This window comes from Gopherus flavomarginatus, chromosome 5 (genome assembly GCF_025201925.1).
Source record: "Gopherus flavomarginatus isolate rGopFla2 chromosome 5, rGopFla2.mat.asm, whole genome shotgun sequence".
Lineage (NCBI taxonomy): Eukaryota > Metazoa > Chordata > Testudines > Testudinidae > Gopherus > Gopherus flavomarginatus.
Window position 1 is genome coordinate 152,955,076 of NC_066621.1, and position 20,969 is coordinate 152,976,044.

At 48.2% G+C, this 20,969-nt stretch overlaps 1 protein-coding gene across 2 annotated transcripts in view; it reads left to right on the plus strand.

Moving 5' to 3' along the window:
* Nucleotides 1-2,201: 2,201 nt before the first annotated feature.
* The window catches only part of DDHD1 (DDHD domain containing 1), a 126,087-nt gene continuing 107,319 nt past the window's right edge, over nucleotides 2,202-20,969 (plus strand). Inside the window, exon 1 of one of the 2 annotated variants that reach the window (XM_050952548.1) lies at nucleotides 2,202-2,869. In XM_050952548.1, the coding sequence (XP_050808505.1) occupies nucleotides 2,242-2,869 (628 nt within the window). In that variant the 5' untranslated portion in view covers nucleotides 2,202-2,241. The remainder of the gene's footprint in view (nucleotides 2,870-20,969) is intronic. The other variant, XM_050952549.1, reaches the window with a different exon arrangement.

Genomic DNA, 20,969 nt, shown 5'->3' on the forward strand with positions numbered 1-20,969 from the left:
AGAACTTATTAGAGTTTAATTAAAGGATATTTACTCTGGCTATTTTGACATGCATATTAACAATTTGTGTTTTAATGGTTATAAAACTAACGTTTTGAATCCCAAAGCGTACTGTCATTAAATAATTGTCTGATTTGCCCATGATGTCCTGCAACTGTGAAAAATTATATAAAAAAAAAATTAAAATGCTTAATAGACAAGTGATACAATCCGTCAAAATTGCAAAAATAAATAAAAATTGAATTCTGCCAAGCTTATGGTTACTGGATTCTCTTTGATTCACACTATGTCAAGTGAAAACCCACTTCCCCTGATAGACTTGTACCCAGCCAAGCTGGTACCATACACACCACTCTCAGTTAAACAGAAAGATTGCGGATGTCAGACAAATGGCTGTTACCTGTTCCTCCGTATTATGGGGGGAAGTTATACAACTGGCTGGTACTTGCTGCACCTCCATCCCCCCTAGGCAGTAAGATGGGGGAGGTAGCACTGATATTCACTACCCAAGGAGGCAGCAGGGTGAATGGGAGCGGGTCATACCCATCGCTGGTAACCCCCGTCCCAGGTTAGGCAGCAGTAGGGCAGTCACACACGTGGCTGGTACCTGATCCCTGTTAGGCAATAGGGTTTATGGCCAGTACTCCCTCCCCCCCCCCATTACGAATAAGTTGGATGGAGACAGGGGTGTGTGGATTACATACATGACTGGTGCCCCCTTCCTTAGGTAGTAGGTGGACATGGCCATTCTCCCCTCACCCCCATCACACAGTAGTTGGCTGGGGGGGGGGGTCACATGGCCTGTTCTCTCCCGTTAGCTAGTAGCGGGATGGGTGGGTCACAAGGCCATTCCCCCCCCTCCCTTTCGGCAGTAGGCGGCTGAGGGCCACTGGGCTGGTCCCTCCATTAGGCAGCAGGTGCTTGGGGGGGGTCACAGGGCTGGTCTCCCCCCACCCGTTAACCAGTAGTGACTGTGGGGGGGTCAGATGGCCAGTCTTTTCCTGCCCCCTGTTAGTCAGTAGGGGCTGTGGGGGGGTCACATGGCCGGTCTCCCACTGCCCGTTAGTCAGTAGAGATGGGGGGGTCACATGGCCAGTCTCCCCCCCGCCTGTTAGTCAGTAGGGACTGGGGGGGTCACAAGGCCGGTCTTCCCCCGCCCGTTAACCAGTAGGGACTGGAGGGGGGGTGTCACATGGCCGGTCTCCCCCCGCCCGTTAGTCAGTAGGGACTGGGGGGGGGGTTACATGGCCGGCCTTCCCCCACCTGTTAACCACTAGGGACTGGGGGGGGGGTCACGTGGCTGGTCTCCCCCCGCCTGTTATCAGTAGGGACTGGGGGGGGGTCACGTGGCTGGTCTCTCCCCGCCCGTTATCAGTTGGGACTGGGGGGGGGGGTCACGTGGCTGGTCTCCCCCCGCCCGTATCAGTAGGGACTGGGGGGTCACATGGCCGGTCTCCCCCCGCCCACTAGTAGGGACTGGGAGGGGGGGTCACATGGCCGGTCTCCCCCCGCCCGTTAGTCAGTATGGACTGGGGGGGGTCACATGGCCAGTCTCCCCCCGCCCGTTAGTCAGTATGGACTGGGGGGGGTCACATGGCCAGTCTCCCCCCGCCCGTTAGTCAGTATGGACTGGGGGGGGTCACATGGCCAGTCTCCCCCCGCCCGTTAGTCAGTATGGACTGGGGGGGGGCCTCACATGGCCAGTCTCCCCCCGCCCGTTAGTCAGTATGGACTGGGGGTGGGGGGGCTCACATGGCCGATCTCCCCCCGCCCGTTAACCAGTAGGGACTGGGGGTGGGGGGGGGCTCACAGGGCCGATCTCCCCCCGCCCGTTAGTCAGTAGGGACTGGGGGTGGGGGGGGCTCACATGGCCGATCTCCCCCCGCCCGTTAACCAGTAGGGACTGGGGGTGGGGGGGGGCTCACATGGCCGATCTCCCCCCGCCCGTTAGTCAGTAGGGACTGGGGGTGGGGGGGGCTCACATGGCCGATCTCCCCCCGCCCGTTAACCAGTAGGGACTGGGGGTGGGGGGGGGCTCACACGGCCGGTCTCCCCCCGCCCATTAGTGGGGACTGGGGGGGGGTGTCACATGGCCGGTCTCCCCCCACCCCCCGGCAGAGGGCAGGGTTGCACCGCCCCCGCGTGCGTGACGCTGCCGCCGCGCCGCCCCGCTGGGTGGGAGCCGGCTGCGGCAGCCGGGACCGGGGGCGCGCGGGCCGAGGCAGCTGCCCCGTGCGCGGCATGGAGTCCCCCGAGCCCGGCCCGCCGCACGGCCCCTGGCAGCTGGGCAACGACGCCGGCTACGGCTGCTGCTACGAGCACTCGGCCCGGGGCACCGCGGGCGAGGACGGGGCGCGGGGCCCGGAGCATCTCCCGCCGCTGCGCCCGGCGCTCTCGTCCTCCTCCTCCGAGGGCGAGCCCGCCGCTGCCCGCCGCCGCGAGCCCAGCCTGAGCGACGAGGCCGGCGGCGGCTACGAGTTCGACTCGGCCGAGTCCGGCACGTCGCTGCGCTACTCCACGGGCGGCGAGGGCAGCGAGGGCGCCGGGCTGGCCAGCAGCGAGAGCGGCGGCAGCGGCTTCTCCCTGGCGGCCGGCGCGCTGCCCGAGCGGAAGCGGCCGCGCTCGGCGGACGGCGGCGGGCGGCCCCGCTACGAGGTGGTGCGGGAGCTGGGTCCCGAGGAGGTGCGCTGGCTCTACCGCGAGGACAGGAAGAGCTGGAAGCCCTTCATCGGCTACGACTCGCTGCGCCTCGAGCTGGCCTACCGCGCCCTGGGGCCCGGCGACGGCCCCGGCCCGCCCGTCTGCGTGCGCGGCGGGCTCTACGAGGTAGACGTGAGCAGCGCCGAGTGCTACCCGGTCTACTGGCAGCGTGAGTGAGAGTCCGCCTCGGGTCCCGCCTGGCGGGGGGGGGGGGAGCCGGCTCCCCTCCCCCCCGTTCCCCTCAGGTCCCGCCTGGCGGGGGCGGGGGGAGCCGGCCACCTGCCCCCCCCCCCGTTGTTCCCCTCAGGTCCCGCCTGGCGGGGGGGGGGAGCCGGCTCTCCTCCCCCCCCCCCGTTCCCCTCAGGTCCCGCCTGGCGGGGGGGGGAAGAGCCGGCTCTCCTCCCCCCCCCCGTTCCCCTCAGGTCCCGCCTGGCGGGGGGGGGAAGAGCCGGCTCTCCTCCCCCCCCCCGTTCCCCTCAGGTCCCGCCTGGCGGGGGGGGGAAGAGCCGGCTCTCCTCCCCCCCCCCGTTCCCCTCAGGTCCCGCCTGGCGGGGGGGGGAAGAGCCGGCTCTCCTCCCCCCCCCCGTTCCCCTCAGGTCCCGCCTGGCGGGGGGGGGAAGAGCCGGCTCTCCTCCCCCCCCCCGTTCCCCTCAGGTCCCGCCTGGCGGGGGGGGGAAGAGCCGGCTCTCCTCCCCCCCCCCGTTCCCCTCAGGTCCCGCCTGGCGGGGGGGGAAGAGCCGGCTCTCCCCCCCCCCCGTTCCCCTCAGGTCCCGCCTGGCGGGGGGGGAAGAGCCGGCTCTCCCCCCCCCCCCGTTCCCCTCAGGTCCCGCCTGGCGGGGGGGGAAGAGCCGGCTCTCCCCCCCCCCGTTCCCCTCAGGTCCCGCCTGGCGGGGGGGGGAAGAGCCGGCTCTCCTCCCCCCCCCCGTTCCCCTCAGGTCCCGCCTGGCGGGGGGGGGAAGAGCCGGCTCTCCTCCCCCCCCCCGTTCCCCTCAGGTCCCGCCTGGCGGGGGGGGAAGAGCCGGCTCTCCCCCCCCCCCCGTTCCCCTCAGGTCCCGCCTGGCGGGGGGGGAAGAGCCGGCTCTCCCCCCCCCCCGTTCCCCTCAGGTCCCGCCTGGCGGGGGGGGGAAGAGCCGGCTCTCCTCCCCCCCCCCGTTCCCCTCAGGTCCCGCCTGGCGGGGGGGGAAGAGCCGGCTCTCCCCCCCCCCCGTTCCCCTCAGGTCCCGCCTGGCGGGGGGGGAAGAGCCGGCTCTCCCCCCCCCCCCGTTCCCCTCAGGTCCCGCCTGGCGGGGGGGGAAGAGCCGGCTCTCCCCCCCCCCCGTTCCCCTCAGGTCCCGCCTGGCGGGGGGGGAAGAGCCGGCTCTCCCCCCCCCCCCCGTTCCCCTCAGGTCCCGCCTGGCGGGGGGGGAAGAGCCGGCTCTCCCCCCCCCCCCCGTTCCCCTCAGGTCCCGCCTGGCGGGGGGGGAAGAGCCGGCTCTCCCCCCCCCCCCCCGTTCCCCTCAGGTCCCGCCTGGCGGGGGGGGAAGAGCCGGCTCTCCCCCCCCCCCCCGTTCCCCTCAGGTCCCGCCTGGCGGGGGGGGGAAGAGCCGGCTCTCCTCCCCCCCCCGTTCCCCTCAGGTCCCGCCTGGCGGGGGGGGGAAGAGCCGGCTCTCCTCCCCCCCCCGTTCCCCTCAGGTCCCGCCTGGCGGGGGGGGGAAGAGCCGGCTCTCCTCCCCCCCCCGTTCCCCTCAGGTCCCGCCTGGCGGGGGGGGGAAGAGCCGGCTCTCCTCCCCCCCCCGTTCCCCTCAGGTCCCGCCTGGCGGGGGGGGGAAGAGCCGGCTCTCCTCCCCCCCCCGTTCCCCTCAGGTCCCGCCTGGCGGGGGGGGGAAGAGCCGGCTCTCCTCCCCCCCCCCGTTCCCCTCAGGTCCCGCCTGGCGGGGGGGGGAAGAGCCGGCTCTCCTCCCTCCCCCCGTTCCCCTCAGGTCCCGCCTGGCGGGGGGGGAAGAGCCGGCTCTCCCCCCCCCCGTTCCCCTCAGGTCCCGCCTGGCGGGGGGGGAAGAGCCGGCTCTCCCCCCCCCCCGTTCCCCTCAGGTCCCGCCTGGCGGGGGGGGAAGAGCCGGCTCTCCCCCCCCCCGTTCCCCTCAGGTCCCGCCTGGGGGGGGGGGAGAGCCGGCTCCCCTCCCCCCCGTTCCCCTCAGGTCCCGCCTGGCGGGGAGTGGGGGGAGCCGGCCACCTGCACCCCCCCCGTTGTTCCCCTCAGGTCCCGCCTGGCGGGGGGGGGGGAGCCGGCTCTCCTCCCCCCCGTTCCCTTCAGGTCCCACCTGGTGGAGGGAGGGAGCCAGCCACCCTGCCCCTCCCTTGTTCCCCTCAGGTCCCAACCGGGGTGTGTGTTGCCACTTACTCCTCCTTATTCCCCTCAGGCCACCTCCCCCTCAGGTCCCACCGGACAGGGGAGCCAGCCACCTGCACCCCCCTTTGTTCCCCTCAGGCCACCTACCCCCCCATGTCCTCAGGTCCCGCCCGGGGGAGGGAGGGATCCGGCCACCTGCCCCCCCATGTCCCCTTCAGTTCCCACTGGGTGGGGGAGCCAGTCACCTGCCCCCCTTGTCCCCTTCAGGTCCTTTCTGGGAGGGATGGACACCTGTCCCTCCCCCCCCCCGTGTCTCCCTCAGGCCCTGCCTACCTCAGACCCCGGCAGGGGTCCAGCCCCAGAGTGCTGGTGTGCAGAAGCAGGCCCTTGCCCCCTCCTCAGCCCCTGCTCCCCTCAGTCTCTGCTAGGGTGGGCACCTGCCCTGGAGAGCCTCTGAGAATGAATAGGTACCTGCCTCCCCTTTGTCCCTGTCACTCCCTACCCAGATGGCCATCACCTACTCTGGAGAGCTCCCAGGAAGGAGCAGGAATCTGGTTATCCCTTGCCCCCAACCCCCTCAAGCCCCACCTGAGTGCGAATGTGTGGGAGGGAGGCTATCAGGCTCATTTGTGTACTTGAGGGCATGCCCACCCACACACATCCTGGACAGAACAGACTCAGGAAAGAAGACACTTGGGACTTGTGTCTTCTCCCCCAGGGCCCCCCACCCCCTGAATCATGATGGGAATGGCACAGGTTCGAGAGGCAGTGCAGATCCCCTGGAGACTGGGGTAATCACCTGCTTTCTATTCTCCCTGTACATCCTGTGGGGGTGAGCATGGGGGGTATAGCCCATGCAGGTCACTGGAGGAGTAGGATTTATCTGCTCTTTCAGATCATCCCCCCCACACAGACACAGCTGTAGTGGAAGACGCACAACATAGGGGGCACTGCTCTTGGTCCCCACGCAGCCTGAGCCATGGTGGAATGGGCAAAGGAGTGAGGAGCAAATGTAGTTTATTTGGGAACTGGGAGACACGTCCTATTCTTTCCCTTATGTTCTGGGCCTTTGAGAATATGTGTAAGCAACATTTTGGAGCGAACCTCCCAGTCTGGGTTGATAGATTTGGAGCTAGTGGGGCTTGCACTTGTGTTCTGATCATAGCAGTATAGACAGCTCCTTACGCTTCATAGCCCAAACGCCAGCCCAAGCTACAACTTGAAAGTGTTGTCTATACAGCTGTTTTTTTAAGAGTGCTAGCCATGAGTCCTGCTAGCCCCAGGTCTATTGACCCCGGGTTGGGAGGCTCAGTCCAAAATGCTGTGTAGACAGACTCTTAAAAGAGATGTACCAGGCGATGAGGAGAAGACCATGAAGATCCCTCCTATTCTCTGTTCCCCTTTGCCCAGCAGCATGCAGAGAAGTCTTCCTCTTCTCATCTCTCCCCACCTACAACAACCTTGGCACTTGTGCCATGGGAGAATGGGTAATGGACACAATTGGCCCCTGGTTGCAAGGAGGAGACTATGCAAGTCACCCTGGAAATGGGGAAAGCTGCTCTCTTCCCTCGCAGCTGTGCTGGGGGGCAGAACAGGAGCAAGTGCACACAGCTGTAGGTGGGGCAGGAGACCATGCATACTAGCAGTTTAAAGATTTAATTTCTTGATCCTGTGCCTTGTCCGTTTTGGAAGCTGATTCAGTCTCATTATGTCTTGAGTAACAGATGTTTTAAATAATAACATGCTGCTCAGAGAGAGGGATTTCTGAGGTTTGAAAGGAGAGATTCCTAGATGCCAGTACCTAAAGCAGCACTGTACAAGAGAGAAAATAAACTCATAGTACTGAGAAGATTAAGGAAGATGGATGCTTTTCTATCCATAGAAAACTAATGGAAACAATGCTTGACCTTACCAGGGTTGGATTATGGATAAACAGAGCCTCTGGTATTTCAGGGACCTTCCTCTGATCATCTGTTACTCTAGCTCCCCCTCTTTACTCTCACGTTTCTTCCTCTCTTTGCCCCAGTATGGAGTCTCATCTTCCTCCTACTTCTGAGTCCTTAATTGTTCCTGCCAAGTGAGGCAGCCTGTCCAGCCCCAGCAAACCTGCATCAGTTTGTGATGCACTGATGCCTACTGCTCTGTTTCTGCTGTCCATCTCCAGTGGGGAGCTGAGAGCTTGGGAGGGCGTAGCTGGGATCCCAATGGGAAGCTGAGAGCCTGGACAGTAGCTGGACTCAGAGCTGGAGCCCCCCCCTTTGCTTCTGGGTTACAGCCCCAGCTGTGAGCTCAGCAAGATTCACAGCAGGAACCCTACCAGCTTTTCTTGTCAATTTCACAGCTCCAGCAGGAGCCTTGAAATGAACAAGATGACAGCCTATAGCTATTTTAAGCAGTGTCTACATGGCATTGCCCTAAATACAGGGACATAAGTCTTACCCCTCTCATGCAGGTGGAATTATGATGCTGTAGTAAGACACTTGCATCCGCTGGAACAGGGCTGTAATGTAGACACTGATATACTGTAATTAGGTCAACGTAAGCTGCCTTACCTTGACCTAACTCTGTAGTGTAGATCAGGCCCTACAGTAATGAACACTGATAATTCATTAATCAATGAAATTTATTGCCCAAGTGACAGAAAGGACTTGATTAAAACTTTATGCTTGCTAAAATATTTCGTTACTAGAAGTCTTCAGATATCCTAGATCTATCTGAGGAGTCATTTATATAACATCAGAACCACTAGATTGAGTTACAGCTTGAAGAAATTAATTATTGAGAACGTTATCTTTACCCAGTGAATGGAGATTTATTTAATGAATATTGCAAACCTAGCAAGGGTGCCATGCAAATCCATAAAGTTATTGGAGGAGGCCTTTAGATAAATATGTAACTTGACGTTTCATTCCCTGTCTCTTCCATTGACATGGGAATGAATATTTGATTACAAATAGAAATAATTCATAGGTCTCTTCCATCTGAGTTCTATGACTGTTAGATCATCCAGTCCATCCCCTTGCCAATGCAAGACTTTTTCTACAGTACATTTTTCTATAGTTTTGCTCAGTTTAGTTTTCAAAATCCCAAGCAATATAGTTTCTTCTCCTTCCTTTGCAAGTCAGACTGTTCTACAGCCTAATCATAATGGTGACAGGAAGGGTTATCCTGATAGCCTAGTTTTCCTATTCTTAATTTCATCCCACTTGGTGTTCACATCCATCAAATATTTGTAGACTGGCATTTTGTCTTTATCTCTGTTCCCCTTTAGTAATCACTTAGCCAAGTTACACATATTTAGTTTTTTAATTTGTTCTCATAAATCCATCCCCTTCTGCTGCTGCTAACTGTAGTTCTCAGAATGTTCTTTATTTTGAATTCTAACTGCATGTCAGCGTTGTCCATTCTGTAAACTGACATCTATCAATAAAAATTTATAACTTGAGCCAAAAATTTTGTTGTCGAGATAAAAACAAAATGTTTTTTCCCCCACCCCTTTGGACATCACCTACCTGATCATGAGAATACTGCTTATATTTTAAGAGGGATATAATACTTCCACTTCCCTTAAAGTTGACCTACAACGAAGAAACCCTTTGGCACTGTTCCTCCTTTTTTTGCTGATGTGCAAAAGAGTTTGAAATGTTGTTAATTTTTTTTTTTTTAAGTGAGAGAGAGAACCTATTTTTAAGCTTCTAGTACAAAAAGAGAAATTCGGATCTCATCTACCCGGTCTTTCCTGGAAGATTGTATGGACAACTACAGAGCTAAAAGGACTATGTCATCACAAATACCAAGGAGAAGCTTGTGGAACTAAGAAGGAAATTTTTCTTCACTCATTAAAATCCATTTTTTTACTTGTTAATTTTTTTTTACCTCAAATGCCTGAACAAACAATTGGGATGTGTGTGTGGGGTGTCTAGATTAAAGATTATGCCCTGCGTCTTCAGTTAAGGCCTTTGAAAACTCATACTCAGGTTCTCTAGACTCCAAGGAAGATTGCCAACAAAATCATCTTCGAATTTCAAGCAGAAAAAAAGTCTTTCTGGCAGCCTTTGTATATCACACATCCGCAAAATGGTAGAATTCCATTTTTTTCCTTTTGCAGGTAACCTTTCAGTTCCACATTAATGCTGTTTAATCCTTATTAGAATTTTATTTGGCTGAGTTACCAGTACATATCCTTTCTGTTGAGAGACCATTCTGTGCAGTATTAATACTTTGGTGCAGTTATCTAGGTGCAGCAATTGTCAAATAAACAGTCTTGAAGTATTACAAAGTAGTAAGACTGGACTACTTATGAGGGATGAAAGCTTTCCGACCTCTGGTAGTGGAGACCAGTGCTCTAAACAGATATTTACTAATAGCCTAATTGCTTGATAGTATAGTGATTTAAACTGTGCAAATGTAGGAGAGAAGCAAATAACACAAAATAAATTATTGGAAGTTGCTGGGATTGTTAATAATTGAAATTATTAATATGGGAAACCACCAAACACTAATTTAACCACAAATTTTTATTAAATCCAAAGTCTAACTTATACAATTGCTCTAAACATGCCAAAAAAGCCTAAATAATAAGCAATTTACTGCATCCAAGCAGTAACAAAACATTTTGAAGCATTTGATCTAGATACTTACAAACAGGCTAAACCCAGGAGTGCTTAGACTCATATTGATTGACTCCAATGTGGTGAGGCAGGTATTAGCAATGAATCCTTTAAGAGCTTACTTTTTATACCCTTTAACAAACAAGTGATGTCATTGCCAATTATTGACTTCAGCTAAAATCCAAACTGAGGCGGTTCACCCTTATTTCCAGGATTAATCCTGATAAGATTTACAACCTCCTTCTTCCCAAGGCCTTTCCTCCCCTCATTCTTGCTGTCCAGCAGTTTTCCCATTGCATGTGAGTTCACATAGGCTATAACATTGCTGTGCGGGTAAGGAAGTACTGTGTTGGCTCATTTTAAGACAGATTCTGTTTTATTTAAAACCATCTGCAGTCATCCCTATTGGTCAGAGGCCTTCTTTTTAGAAACATCCCCTTGTCTTCTTTGAACCAGGTATCCTCCCTACTTTATTCCTTCTGGCCTTATCACTTACTATTTTCAAGGACTTCCTTCTACTTGCTAGTCAGGTCTTTCTTTGTAACACATATATACTTCCTTAACCAAATTTATGCTAACTTTAATTTTTTTATTTTATATTTATCCTACAGACATATTGAAACCTGGCTGTATAGCTGCAGCCAATATTAATATTCAGTCCTTGCAAGTCTTGTTCTCTTCTTTTTCTTTAATATATTATTGCACAAGTAATTATTTGTACATTTTTCTGTAAAAATAAGTTTAAATTTCAGGAATGTTGTCATGTATAAATTCATATTAAAACAAAAATCCCAACCTTTTTCTTACCTGTAACCGATGACACCTTGGATCATAAGAACTGTCACATTGAGTCATACCAATGGTCCATCTAGGCCAGTATGCTGTCTGATAGTGGCCAGTGCCAGATGCTTCAGGGAGAATGAACAGAACCAGGCAATTTTAAGTGATCCATTCCCTGTTGTTCAGTCTCAGCTTTTGGCAGTTGGAGGTTTAGGGAAACCTGGATCATGGGATTGTGTCCCTGACTGTCTTGGCTAACTGAGAGTACTGGTTCTGAGCATTCTTAGCAGGAAAAGGTCATTAGAGATTTTGGGAAGAAATGTTTTGGTGGAGTGTAATGGTCTGACACCCGATTGAAGAGGTTCTAGGATGGTACTGAAAGAGAGGAATTCCAGACAGTTATTGCAGACAATGCATTCAGTGAGCTTGGAGATGAAAGGGAGATGAGGCAATAGTTGGAAAGACAAGGGGTTAAGAGTGAGTTTTTAAGATGGGAGAGAATAAAGTATGCTTATATGACGAAGGGAAAGAACCAGTGGAGAGTAAGAGGCTGAGGAGATGGATAAGGGAGGAGATGAGAGTTGAGCAGGGAGATCAGCATGTGGTAACTGAAGCAAGTGGGAGGGTTAGAGGAGGAAAGCAAATGGGAAACTTCTGTGTCCTTGACAGAAGAGAGAGGAGAGAATCTAGATGAGGGAAGAAAAGCAAACAGAAGAGTGGGAAGGGCATAACTCTTGTTCATTCATGTTTCAGGAAGGGTTTTGGTCTCCATATGGAGGATCTGAATTTTTTTTAATGGAGTTATATAGGCATTCACATTTCAGAAACCTTCTCACTTAGACTATTTAATCTATTGTCCATTGCTACTCTGCCCTGTGGTGTAGTTTGCTCGCGAAGTCCCATTTTAGGTCCCCAGTTAGGAAGGCGCTTATGCTTATAGTTAAGGATGTGCTTGTGCTGAAGTCCCTTTGAAGTCAATGCTTAAAATTAAGGACATGCTTTATGTACCTTTCGTGAATCACGATGTTAGATATTTGACTAATACTTATCCTTTTCTGGTTCAGTTAGCCTCTGCCTACTGTTGTTTGAAAGAATGCAGGTCTCTTCCCTGGGTTTGAAGAGGGTTGATGGGGAAAGGGGTTCTAAGACATGTTTATTCTATCCGTAGAATGCTGGTGGTGGAAGTAACTTATGTAGTTGTCTCACTTCTAAGTACTAAATTCCCTACTATTATTCAGAATGTCTGTGTGTCTAAGGCATAGTTTTATGCTCTTCCAAGTCTGAATTCAGTGGCACCATTGCTCTTCTCAGAGCATGGTGTGTGCGCCAATGAGTTCTCTGACAGTCCTATCCACAGGTAGGGCATACCTGCTCACTAGCAGTGCTCTGAATCCAAGCACCAGATTCTTTCCTCCTCTAATGCTGATCATCACAAAGCTTGATTCAGTTCACCTTGCAATGCCTCAATCCATCTACAGGCTGACTCTGCCAATATGATTGCAGAGCCACTGGCCATTATCTTTGAAAATTCATGCTGACCGGGGGAGGTCCTAGATGACTGGAAAAAGGCTAATGTAGTGCCCATCTTTAAAAAAGGGGAAGGAGGAGGATCTGGGGAACTACAGGCCAGTCAGCCTCACCTCAGTACCTGGAAAAATCATGGAGCAGGTCCTCAAGGAATCAATTCTGAAGCATTTAGAGGAGAGGAAAGTGATCGGGAATAGTCAGCATGGAGTCGCCAAGGGCAAGTCATGCCTGACTAACCTAATTGCCTTCTATGAGGAGATAACTGGGTCTATGGATGAGGGGAAAGCAGTGGATGTTATTCCTTGACTTTAGCAAAGCTTTTGATACTGTCTCCCACAGTATTCTTGCCGGCAAGTTAAAGAAGTATGGGCTGGATGAATGGACTATAAGGTAGATAGAAAGCTGGCTAGATCGTCGGGCTCAATGGGTAGTGATCAATGGCTCCATATCTAGTTGGCAGCCAATATCAAGCGGAGTGCCCCAAGGGTCGGTCCTGGGGCTGGTTTTGATCAACATTTTCATTAATGATCTAGAGGATGGCGTGGACTGCAGTCTCAGCAAGTTTGCAGATGACACTAAACTGGGAGGAGTGGTAGGTATGCTGGAGGGTAGGGATAGAATAAAGAGGGACCTGGACAAATTAGAGGATTGGGCCAAAAGAAACCTGATGAGGTACAACAAGGACAAGTGTAGAGTCCCGCACTTAGGATGGAAGAATCCCATTCACTGCTACAAACTAGAGACTGAATGGCTAGGCAGCAGTTCTGCAGAAAAGGACCTGGGGTTACAGTGAAAGAGAAGCTGGATATGAGTCGACAGTGTGCCCTTGTTGCCAAGAAGGCTAATGGCATTTTGGGCTATATAAGTAGAGGCATTGCCAGCAGATTGAGGGACGTGATCATTGCCCTCTATTCAACATTGGTGAGGCTTCATGTGGAGTACTGTGTGCAGTTTTGAGCCCCACACTACAAGAAAGATGTGGAAAAATTGGGAAGAGTCCAGCGGAGGGCAACAAAAATGATTAGGGGGCTGGATCACATGACTTATAAGGAGAGGCTGAAGGAACTGGGATTGTTTAGTTTGCAGGAGAGAAGAGTGAGGGAGGATTTGATAGCTGTTTTCGGAAGGGGGTTCCAAAGAGGATGGATCTAGACTGTTCTCAGTGATACCAGATAACAGAACAAGGAGTAATGGTCTCAAGTTGCAGTGGGGGAGATTTAGGTTGGATATTAGGAAAAACTTTTTCATTAGGAGGGTAATGAAGCACTGGAATGGGTTACCTAGGGAAGTGGTGGAATTTCCTTCCTTAGAGGTTTTTAAAGTCAGGCTTGACAAAGCCCTGGCTGTGATGATTTAGTTGGGAATTGGTCCTGCTCTGAGCAGGGGATTGGACTGGATGACCTGAGATCCCTTCCAACCCTGATATTCTGTGAACCAGAGCAGCATTCTGCACTCCTTTCCCAATCATCCACAGAGATTCCAAAGGATACTAAATCAACTTTACAAGCATCCCAAAATCAGTGCAGTAGTCTGCCTCTCGTTCTAGACCCTTCACATGCTTCAGAGTACAGCACAGTCTTCAGGATCCTATAATCCGGCATTAATTTGACCTGGCCAAGCCACCTGAGTCTTTTCTTACTAATCAACCTTCCCATGAAAGACACATCAGCACATTTTAACACTTCCACATTTGTCACCCTGTCTTGCTATCTTATTAGGAGAATTTTACACAAGCATCTGATTTGAAAGCTATTTAGTCTTTTGGTGTGTAAGTCATCCATGTTTGAGTCCTATAGAGGAGTGGATAAAACACATCTCTTAAATATGGATTTTCACTTTAGTTGACAATTTATTGTTCCATGCTCTGTCTTGCAAAAGACCAAAGTTCCTGGTTGCTTTGCTGTTTCTGCTAGTGAGCTCAACATCAAGATCTACATTGCTGGTAACAGTAGAGCCAAGATAGCAAAATTGATCAATAACATCCAGACAAATACCATCTGAGTGATATCTGGAACAGGTTCTGAAGAGCCTTGGTGCATGGTAACAACCTTCTTCAGACTTATTGCTAGCCTAAAGATTTTTCATGAATCAGAGGACTTGGTATTAAGATGTTGTAAGGTATCAACACTGTGAGCCTAAAGGGCTGCATCATCTTCAAACAACAGGTCCCTTATGATGATTTCCTTTACCTTCCTCTTGGCTCTGAACCTTGCGATTTTAAACAAACCTCCGTCATATCTAGTGCTAAGATAGACACCCTCTCGAGCAACGCATGTTCAAGCAGGAATGAGAAGTAAATATTAAACAAGATAGGACCCTGTACACAACCCTATTTCACTTCATTGTTTATGTTAAATGAGTCTGGCTCTTGGTTTTCATAAATTACGGTTACCTTCATGCCATCGTGTAAGGATTTCACAAGGTTTAGCAATATAGGTGGACAACCAAGCTTCTTCAGAACAATGTAAAGCCCTGATCAACTAACCATGTCAAGGGCTTTTGTTAAATCTATAAAAGCCATGTACAGTGGAATATGCTTTTTCTGCACTTTTCTTGAAGTTGTCTTACAGAGGAGACCATGGCTATTGTGGACCTTCCTGAGCAGAAGCCACACTGGCTCTCAGGATAGATTCTCTGAGCTAAAGTTTGAAGTCTAGGTATAAGAATACAGCTTAAGATTTTTTCTTACAATGTTAAGAAGAGATACACCTCTGCGGTTATTACAGTCACTTCTGTCTCCTTTGTTTTTATAGAGTTGGATAAAATGGCCATCCTTAAAATCCTGTGGAACAGTTTCTTCCTTCCAGCAGAGCAGCAGTATCTCGTGCAATCTTTGCAGCAAGTCTGTTTTTGCACATTTGTAGATTTTAGCAGATAAACAGTCAGATCCTGAGGCTTTGTTGTTGAGAATCTTGTTGAGGCTTTGTTCAAGTTCCTCTAGTGTAGGTTTGGCATCCGGTGGATAACTTCAAACCCAGGCAATTTGTCTAACACACAGTCTGCTACAGAGTCTCTCGAGTATATGATTCCATAGCGCTCAATGTACCTCACCAGTTGCTTCCTTTTATCAGTTATGATATTGCCATCCAGATCTTTTCAGTGGAGCTGTCATGTTCTTTATCAGCTCAGTGACCTTTTCTAATGTTCTCATCCATCTACTATCACCTGCATCAGCCACCTTTGGATACTATCACAGAAACCTAGCCAAAATTCTTGAGCACACCTCCTGGCAGCTAATTGAACAGCCTTACAAGCTTCTCTTAGGTTGCTGAGTGAATCAGTAGTAGTAGACTTGTAGGTGATCAAGGCAGAAGTTTCACTCTCAATGAGTGGCAGCGGTATCTCAGAATGATCTATGAACCAGTCAACATTTTTCATAGTACTCTTTGCAAAACTCTTGATTGCTGCATTATACGTACTTGTCTCCAGGACTTCCCGTGCATCTAAAGGAGTTTAATTTGTTCCGGCTGTCTTTTTTGCTACTTCATTAAAAAGCCGTTTCTTGACCGGATCATTGATTTGGCTCAAGTGAATACAAGGTTGTATGGCAGTTTTATTACGGTCAATCTTCTTAGCTTGAAATTTCACTTTGCAGCAAATGAGAGTGGTCTGTATCACAATCTGCACTTTGGAAGGATCATGTGTGCAAGATCTTTCAAATATGTATGTCTTGTCAATACAAAGTTCAGCTGATACCAATGCTTGAACCTTGGGTGTCTCCAGATGTTGTTCTTCTGATGTTACCAGCAAAGAAGGTGTTAGTCACCGATAAGCCTTGGCTGGCACAGAACTCAAGAACTGTTTGACCATAGTCAATCATACATCCAGTGCCATTCCTACTATTATTCAGAATGTGCGTGCATGTGTTTGTGTAAGGGATGTTTTTATGCTCTTCAGAGTCTGGATTGTAGTTCTGTTTAACAGACATTTTAGAGCCCTGTAAGTGGAGATGTTTTACTGAATAGGATAGCAAAATTGCCCCTACATGACCTCAGTTAAATTTTACCAAGCTTCATTGGGTTGGGCACTAAAATCTGAAGTGTCATAAGGTTCTTGCTTAATTATATAATTTCCATACAGTGCTATTTTCTGAAAAATACCAGGCTCAGACAGAAGAACATTCACAAACCTTTACTGAAACTTATCTCCTAATATTGTTTAACAAGACTCAAATGGATCTGCTGAGAAGAAAAATATTTATTCCCCTACTTCTCTTGTCTGCCACATACTCAAAATTTGTATGTTTTTGGAAACCAAAGTTTTGTTGTGGAATTGCTGTCCATAGATACTGGAAAGTCTCCTGTCAATTTGCTGTGTTTAGTTTAAAAACAAGAGCCACCCTGTCAGGCAAAGTATAGTTGGATTACAGATACCAAGTCCAAGGGTGCTGGTTTCCTATACCTTCATATTAGACCTATGTAAACTGAATTTCAAGATTTTTATATATCTGATTAAAGTATGGTAATCTGAAGTGTGACGCAAACTCATTACTTCATATTTAAAAATACAGTCCCATCAATTAAGATCCCTAAAAACTGTAGGCCTGTTTTATATTTGGATGCAATAGTCCATATGTGTTTAGACATGTCTTTACCTGATTAAGAAACTGACATGATTGTTAATAGAAGATCTGTGGAAACAGCTGATCACTCTGAATCTTTTATTTTACTAATGACTTGAAAAAAGAATGATTAACAAAAGGATTCACCTCAGACAATTGCTGGTCTGCTGAATGATTCCTGCTTGTATGAAATTAAGTTTTTTCTTCCAATCAGTGGGATCAGAATCTTTATTTTGTGGTGATATATAGTAGTAACCTGAGTGTGGATTTGGAGGCGTCCCTTTCTTTCGTGTGCATTATATGTGATATTTGAACTAGATCTGAAGATTGAAAGTCTTATGGTTTTGGAGCCTGCTGGTCAATGTTATAAACTGATTAAATGTGCTTCATAGAAATGTGTTTACAAGTTGTTGGAGAATACCTAAAGTGGCTAGTTTACATAAGGCAGGTTCACATTTCCTTTTCACAGGGGGAGTGGAATCCTTGTTCCTTTTCCCATTTAGTCCACTTGGGTGACTGTAGATATGAGTTGAATGGGTAACTTGCTTGTATGTGTAACTGTTTGTGGGATCAGGGCCTAAATCTGGAAAGAGAAGAGAATCTTTGTTTAGCAGCAGGGTGCATTTGATTTAAATCACTAGTCAGGAAGACTCAATTTAATCATGGATTACTAAATAAAAATGCCTTCTTGCTGGTTGTTATAACCTTAATACATATTCTTCACAACTCAGAGATGTAGGTTTCATTTTTAGAAGGGACATACTATACATTTTTAAAATGATTTATTTTGAAAACTTTTCAGATTAGTTTTACAGCTATATCAGAAAACAGATGATTGGTTATTTCATTTACCAAAGGTAATTGAAGTGGATAATTCACCTCCCAATGACTTCATAAATATCTCCAATTCAACAGATTAATCATTAATATTTGGAGGATTTTCTTGCCTTGCTGTTTTAGGAGGAGAACATCACGAGACAGACATAAACAAAAATGTAAAACTAAAACAACAACATTATGTATTCCAGATTTTTTGTTCAACAGAAAACATATAATAATTTAACAAAACAAGCGCATGAATTTTTGAATTTAAACATTCATGTTTTTTAAAATCAGGTTTGTTTTTGTTAAAATTGTTTAACTAAAATAGTTAAATGAAATATTAAAAAAATTAAATTGATGGTGTCAGCCAGGTCAATATAAGAAACTTAAAATATTGGCTTCTGCAGCTAGCTCAGTTGTATTCATCTTCATTTTCCTGTTTGTTCATAATCTGGAAAAGAAAAACAAGCTTTCCTGCTTTTTCAGGTCCCAAACAATTTCTCAATTTGGAATGAATTAGTCCAAAAGAAGAAAATATTCTTTCTACACTGGCAGAAGAAGCTACTGCTGTTAAAAGTGCTATTATCACTTCAACAGTCTGTGAATCCATGTGCTTAAGTGACTTCCACCAGTTCACTGGTGTGATTTTTCTTTAAAACATCATCAGCAAACATATATTTCTTGAATTGTTCTTATTCCCAAACTGGGTCTCTTTTACGTCTGCTGCCGTTATAGGCTACCCCTTCTAGTGAGAAAATGGTATGATAGACCTCAGATCAGTGAAGGCTACACTCAGAAAGACCTCAAGATTTCTGGAATATGCTGCTCAGACAGTTTCACTTTTGTTTCTACTGCCTGTCCCTCCCTTCTCACATTTATCTCCAGACTTCTTCTCCTTGTCCAGATCTATTCTGCCCCCCCCCCCACCATCTTCTGTTCCAGGAATCGGCAAACTTTTAGAAGTGGTGTGCTGAGTCTTCATTTATTCACTCTAATTTAAAGTTTCGCATGCCAGCAATACATTTTAACCTTTTTAGAAGGTCTCTTTCTGTAAGTCTATAATATATAACTAAACTATTGTTGTATGTAAAGTAAATAAGATTTTTAAAATGTTTAAGAAGCTTCATTTAAAATTAAATTTAAAATGCAGAGCCCCTCGGACCGGTGGCCAGGACCCGGACGGTGTGAGTGCCACTGAAAATCAGCTTGCGTGCTGCCTTTGACACACGTGCCATAGGTTGTCTACCCCTGTTCTATTCATTGAACTTTTTGAAACTTTACACTTTTAGAGAGAGGTAAGGGATTGACTCTGTGTACACAACTTTGCAGAGGGACAATAGGGGTAAGGTCTGTTATTTCTCACCTCTATATATTATTTATTTATTTATTACTTAAAAACATTTTTGCTGTTAACAAGCAGTTTGTGCACCTTTCCATTAAAACAAAGAAAGGTCAGCGTAACTGGGATTAAATTAATGCTTCCATTCATTTTCATAGTAGTAACCTACTGCATTCTGAAATAATTTTTTGTTGAATTGGTAGAAATCTGTATAGTACTAAATTGTAAAAGGAATCCAAGATGTTGCCCAGATGATATCAAGTACTGAACTTACTCCAAGTGGTTGGCTTTTGTTGCACCTTTCCTTTCAAACACTGTTTAGAAAAAGAAATTGTCACGGGTAAAACATAAGACTCTTCAGTTATCGCTATCTGACTTGGATGGTTTACTCTGTTTTTTTGTAATCGGCTATACTCATAATAAAACTTCCTATCCTCTGAGTTCTCCCTTGGAGAAAGTGCACTCTTGGCTAGGTTTGTGGGAGAAGTTGAACAAATAGAATGGCAAGTTCCCTATCTTAAAAAAACTAACACTCTAAGCATGTGTGCATTGACAATAGGACCAGCAGTTCACCACTGTTATCAAGTAGTGTAGCACCTCTAGTGGCAGTCATAGTGCAAGCTGTAGCGTTTGTGGGACCTGAGTTAACACAGTGGTAAAAAAAATCTGAGTTCTGTCCCTTATAACTTACAGTAACCACACTCTTGCTACCACCAGTGAAACTGCACTGAAGGTGAATTTTTCAGATCACACTTTTTTTAGTGTGCAGAAGACATAATTTTAGTCACGATACTATGAAAGAAAGTAACCGACTTCAGGAAGGAGATGGAATAGGGAAGAATAAAAGGCTACAGCACATGTAGATTCCAGTAGTTCAAACAGGTTTTTTAATTTTGTATATGTTTACTTATTTATGACTATCCAGATCACTTTGTTTGAAGAAAGAAGCTGATTAACTTTTGCTAGCCTGGCTTGGAAAAAAAGCCATTTACAAGTAGTAAGTGGTAATTTTTCACTACTGAGTGCTGGGGGCTTTAATGGTACGTCTACACAGCCCATGGCAGTGAGCCGTCCAGAACAGGTCAACAGACTTGGGCTCACACTACCATGCTAAAAATAGCTGTGTAGACAGTGCTTTGAAGTTGTCACTTGGGCTGGAGCTTGTGCTCTGAATCCCACGCTTCTCCCTAGGCTTCAGAGCTTGAACTCCAGCCCAAGCTGCAACATCTACTCAGCTATTTTTAGCATGATAGCTAATGTGAACCCTGCAGGCCTGAGTCTGTTGACCCCAGACTGAGAGGCTTGCTGCTGCAGGCTGTGTAGACCTAGTCTAAATGTACCTCTCAAATGTCTTTCATTTTGAAACCATTCATTGTGGTCCCAGGGATCTCTGACTTCTGTCAAATTATTTACAACCATAATAATAGTGAAAGTTATTTATACTCAAGGAAGGACTCCCCCATATTTTAAGTTTCTTGCATTAATAATTTTTTGGGATCTTATTTTTCATTCTTTGTCGCACATTTTGTTCTGCATTTGGACCTAGGTAGGTTGAGAGATTTGAAAATAAGCCATCAATTTTTGCAAAAGTTAAGCTTTTATTTAAGTAAAATTTAAATTTCTAGCTTTTATTAGTGAAGATATTCTTACAATTATAAACTGAGTGTAAATCAATATAGGTGTCTGCACTGCAGACTGAGCAGAACTAGAGGCCCTGGAACTGTCTTAGCTTTACCAGACAGCAACATTGAAAGACTAGTCCGTTTTGCAGCAGTGAAATGAAAACTGTTTGTGTCTAACTCTCATATCCTGCTATTATTCTTTGTGTATGTGTGTGTTTACCATATTGAATAGTAGCTGTGACGGGTTAGATAACAGAAATCCTCACCTAATGTGCCTAGACTACCTCAGCATGTTGTCCCTACTAGCTTGGGACTTCAGTTTCTTTGCCTGGTTTAAGCCAGACACGCTTGCCTGCTGCAAATACAGATCCAAGTCTGAACCACGTCCTCCACAAGCTACAGGCTTAACTGAAAACAACTTAAGAAGTGTTCCTGTCTCCAGCACTCAGATGCCCAACTCCTAGTGGAGTCTGAACCCTAAGTAAATCTGTTTTACCCTGTATAAAGCTTATACAGGATAAACTCATAAATTGTTTGCCCTCTATAACACTGATAGAGGGATGTGCACAGCTGTTTGCCCCCCAGATATTAATACATACTCTGGGTTAATTAATAAGTAAAAAGTGATTTTATTAAATACAAAAGGTAGGATTTAAGTGTTTTCAAGTAAAAAGTGAATTAC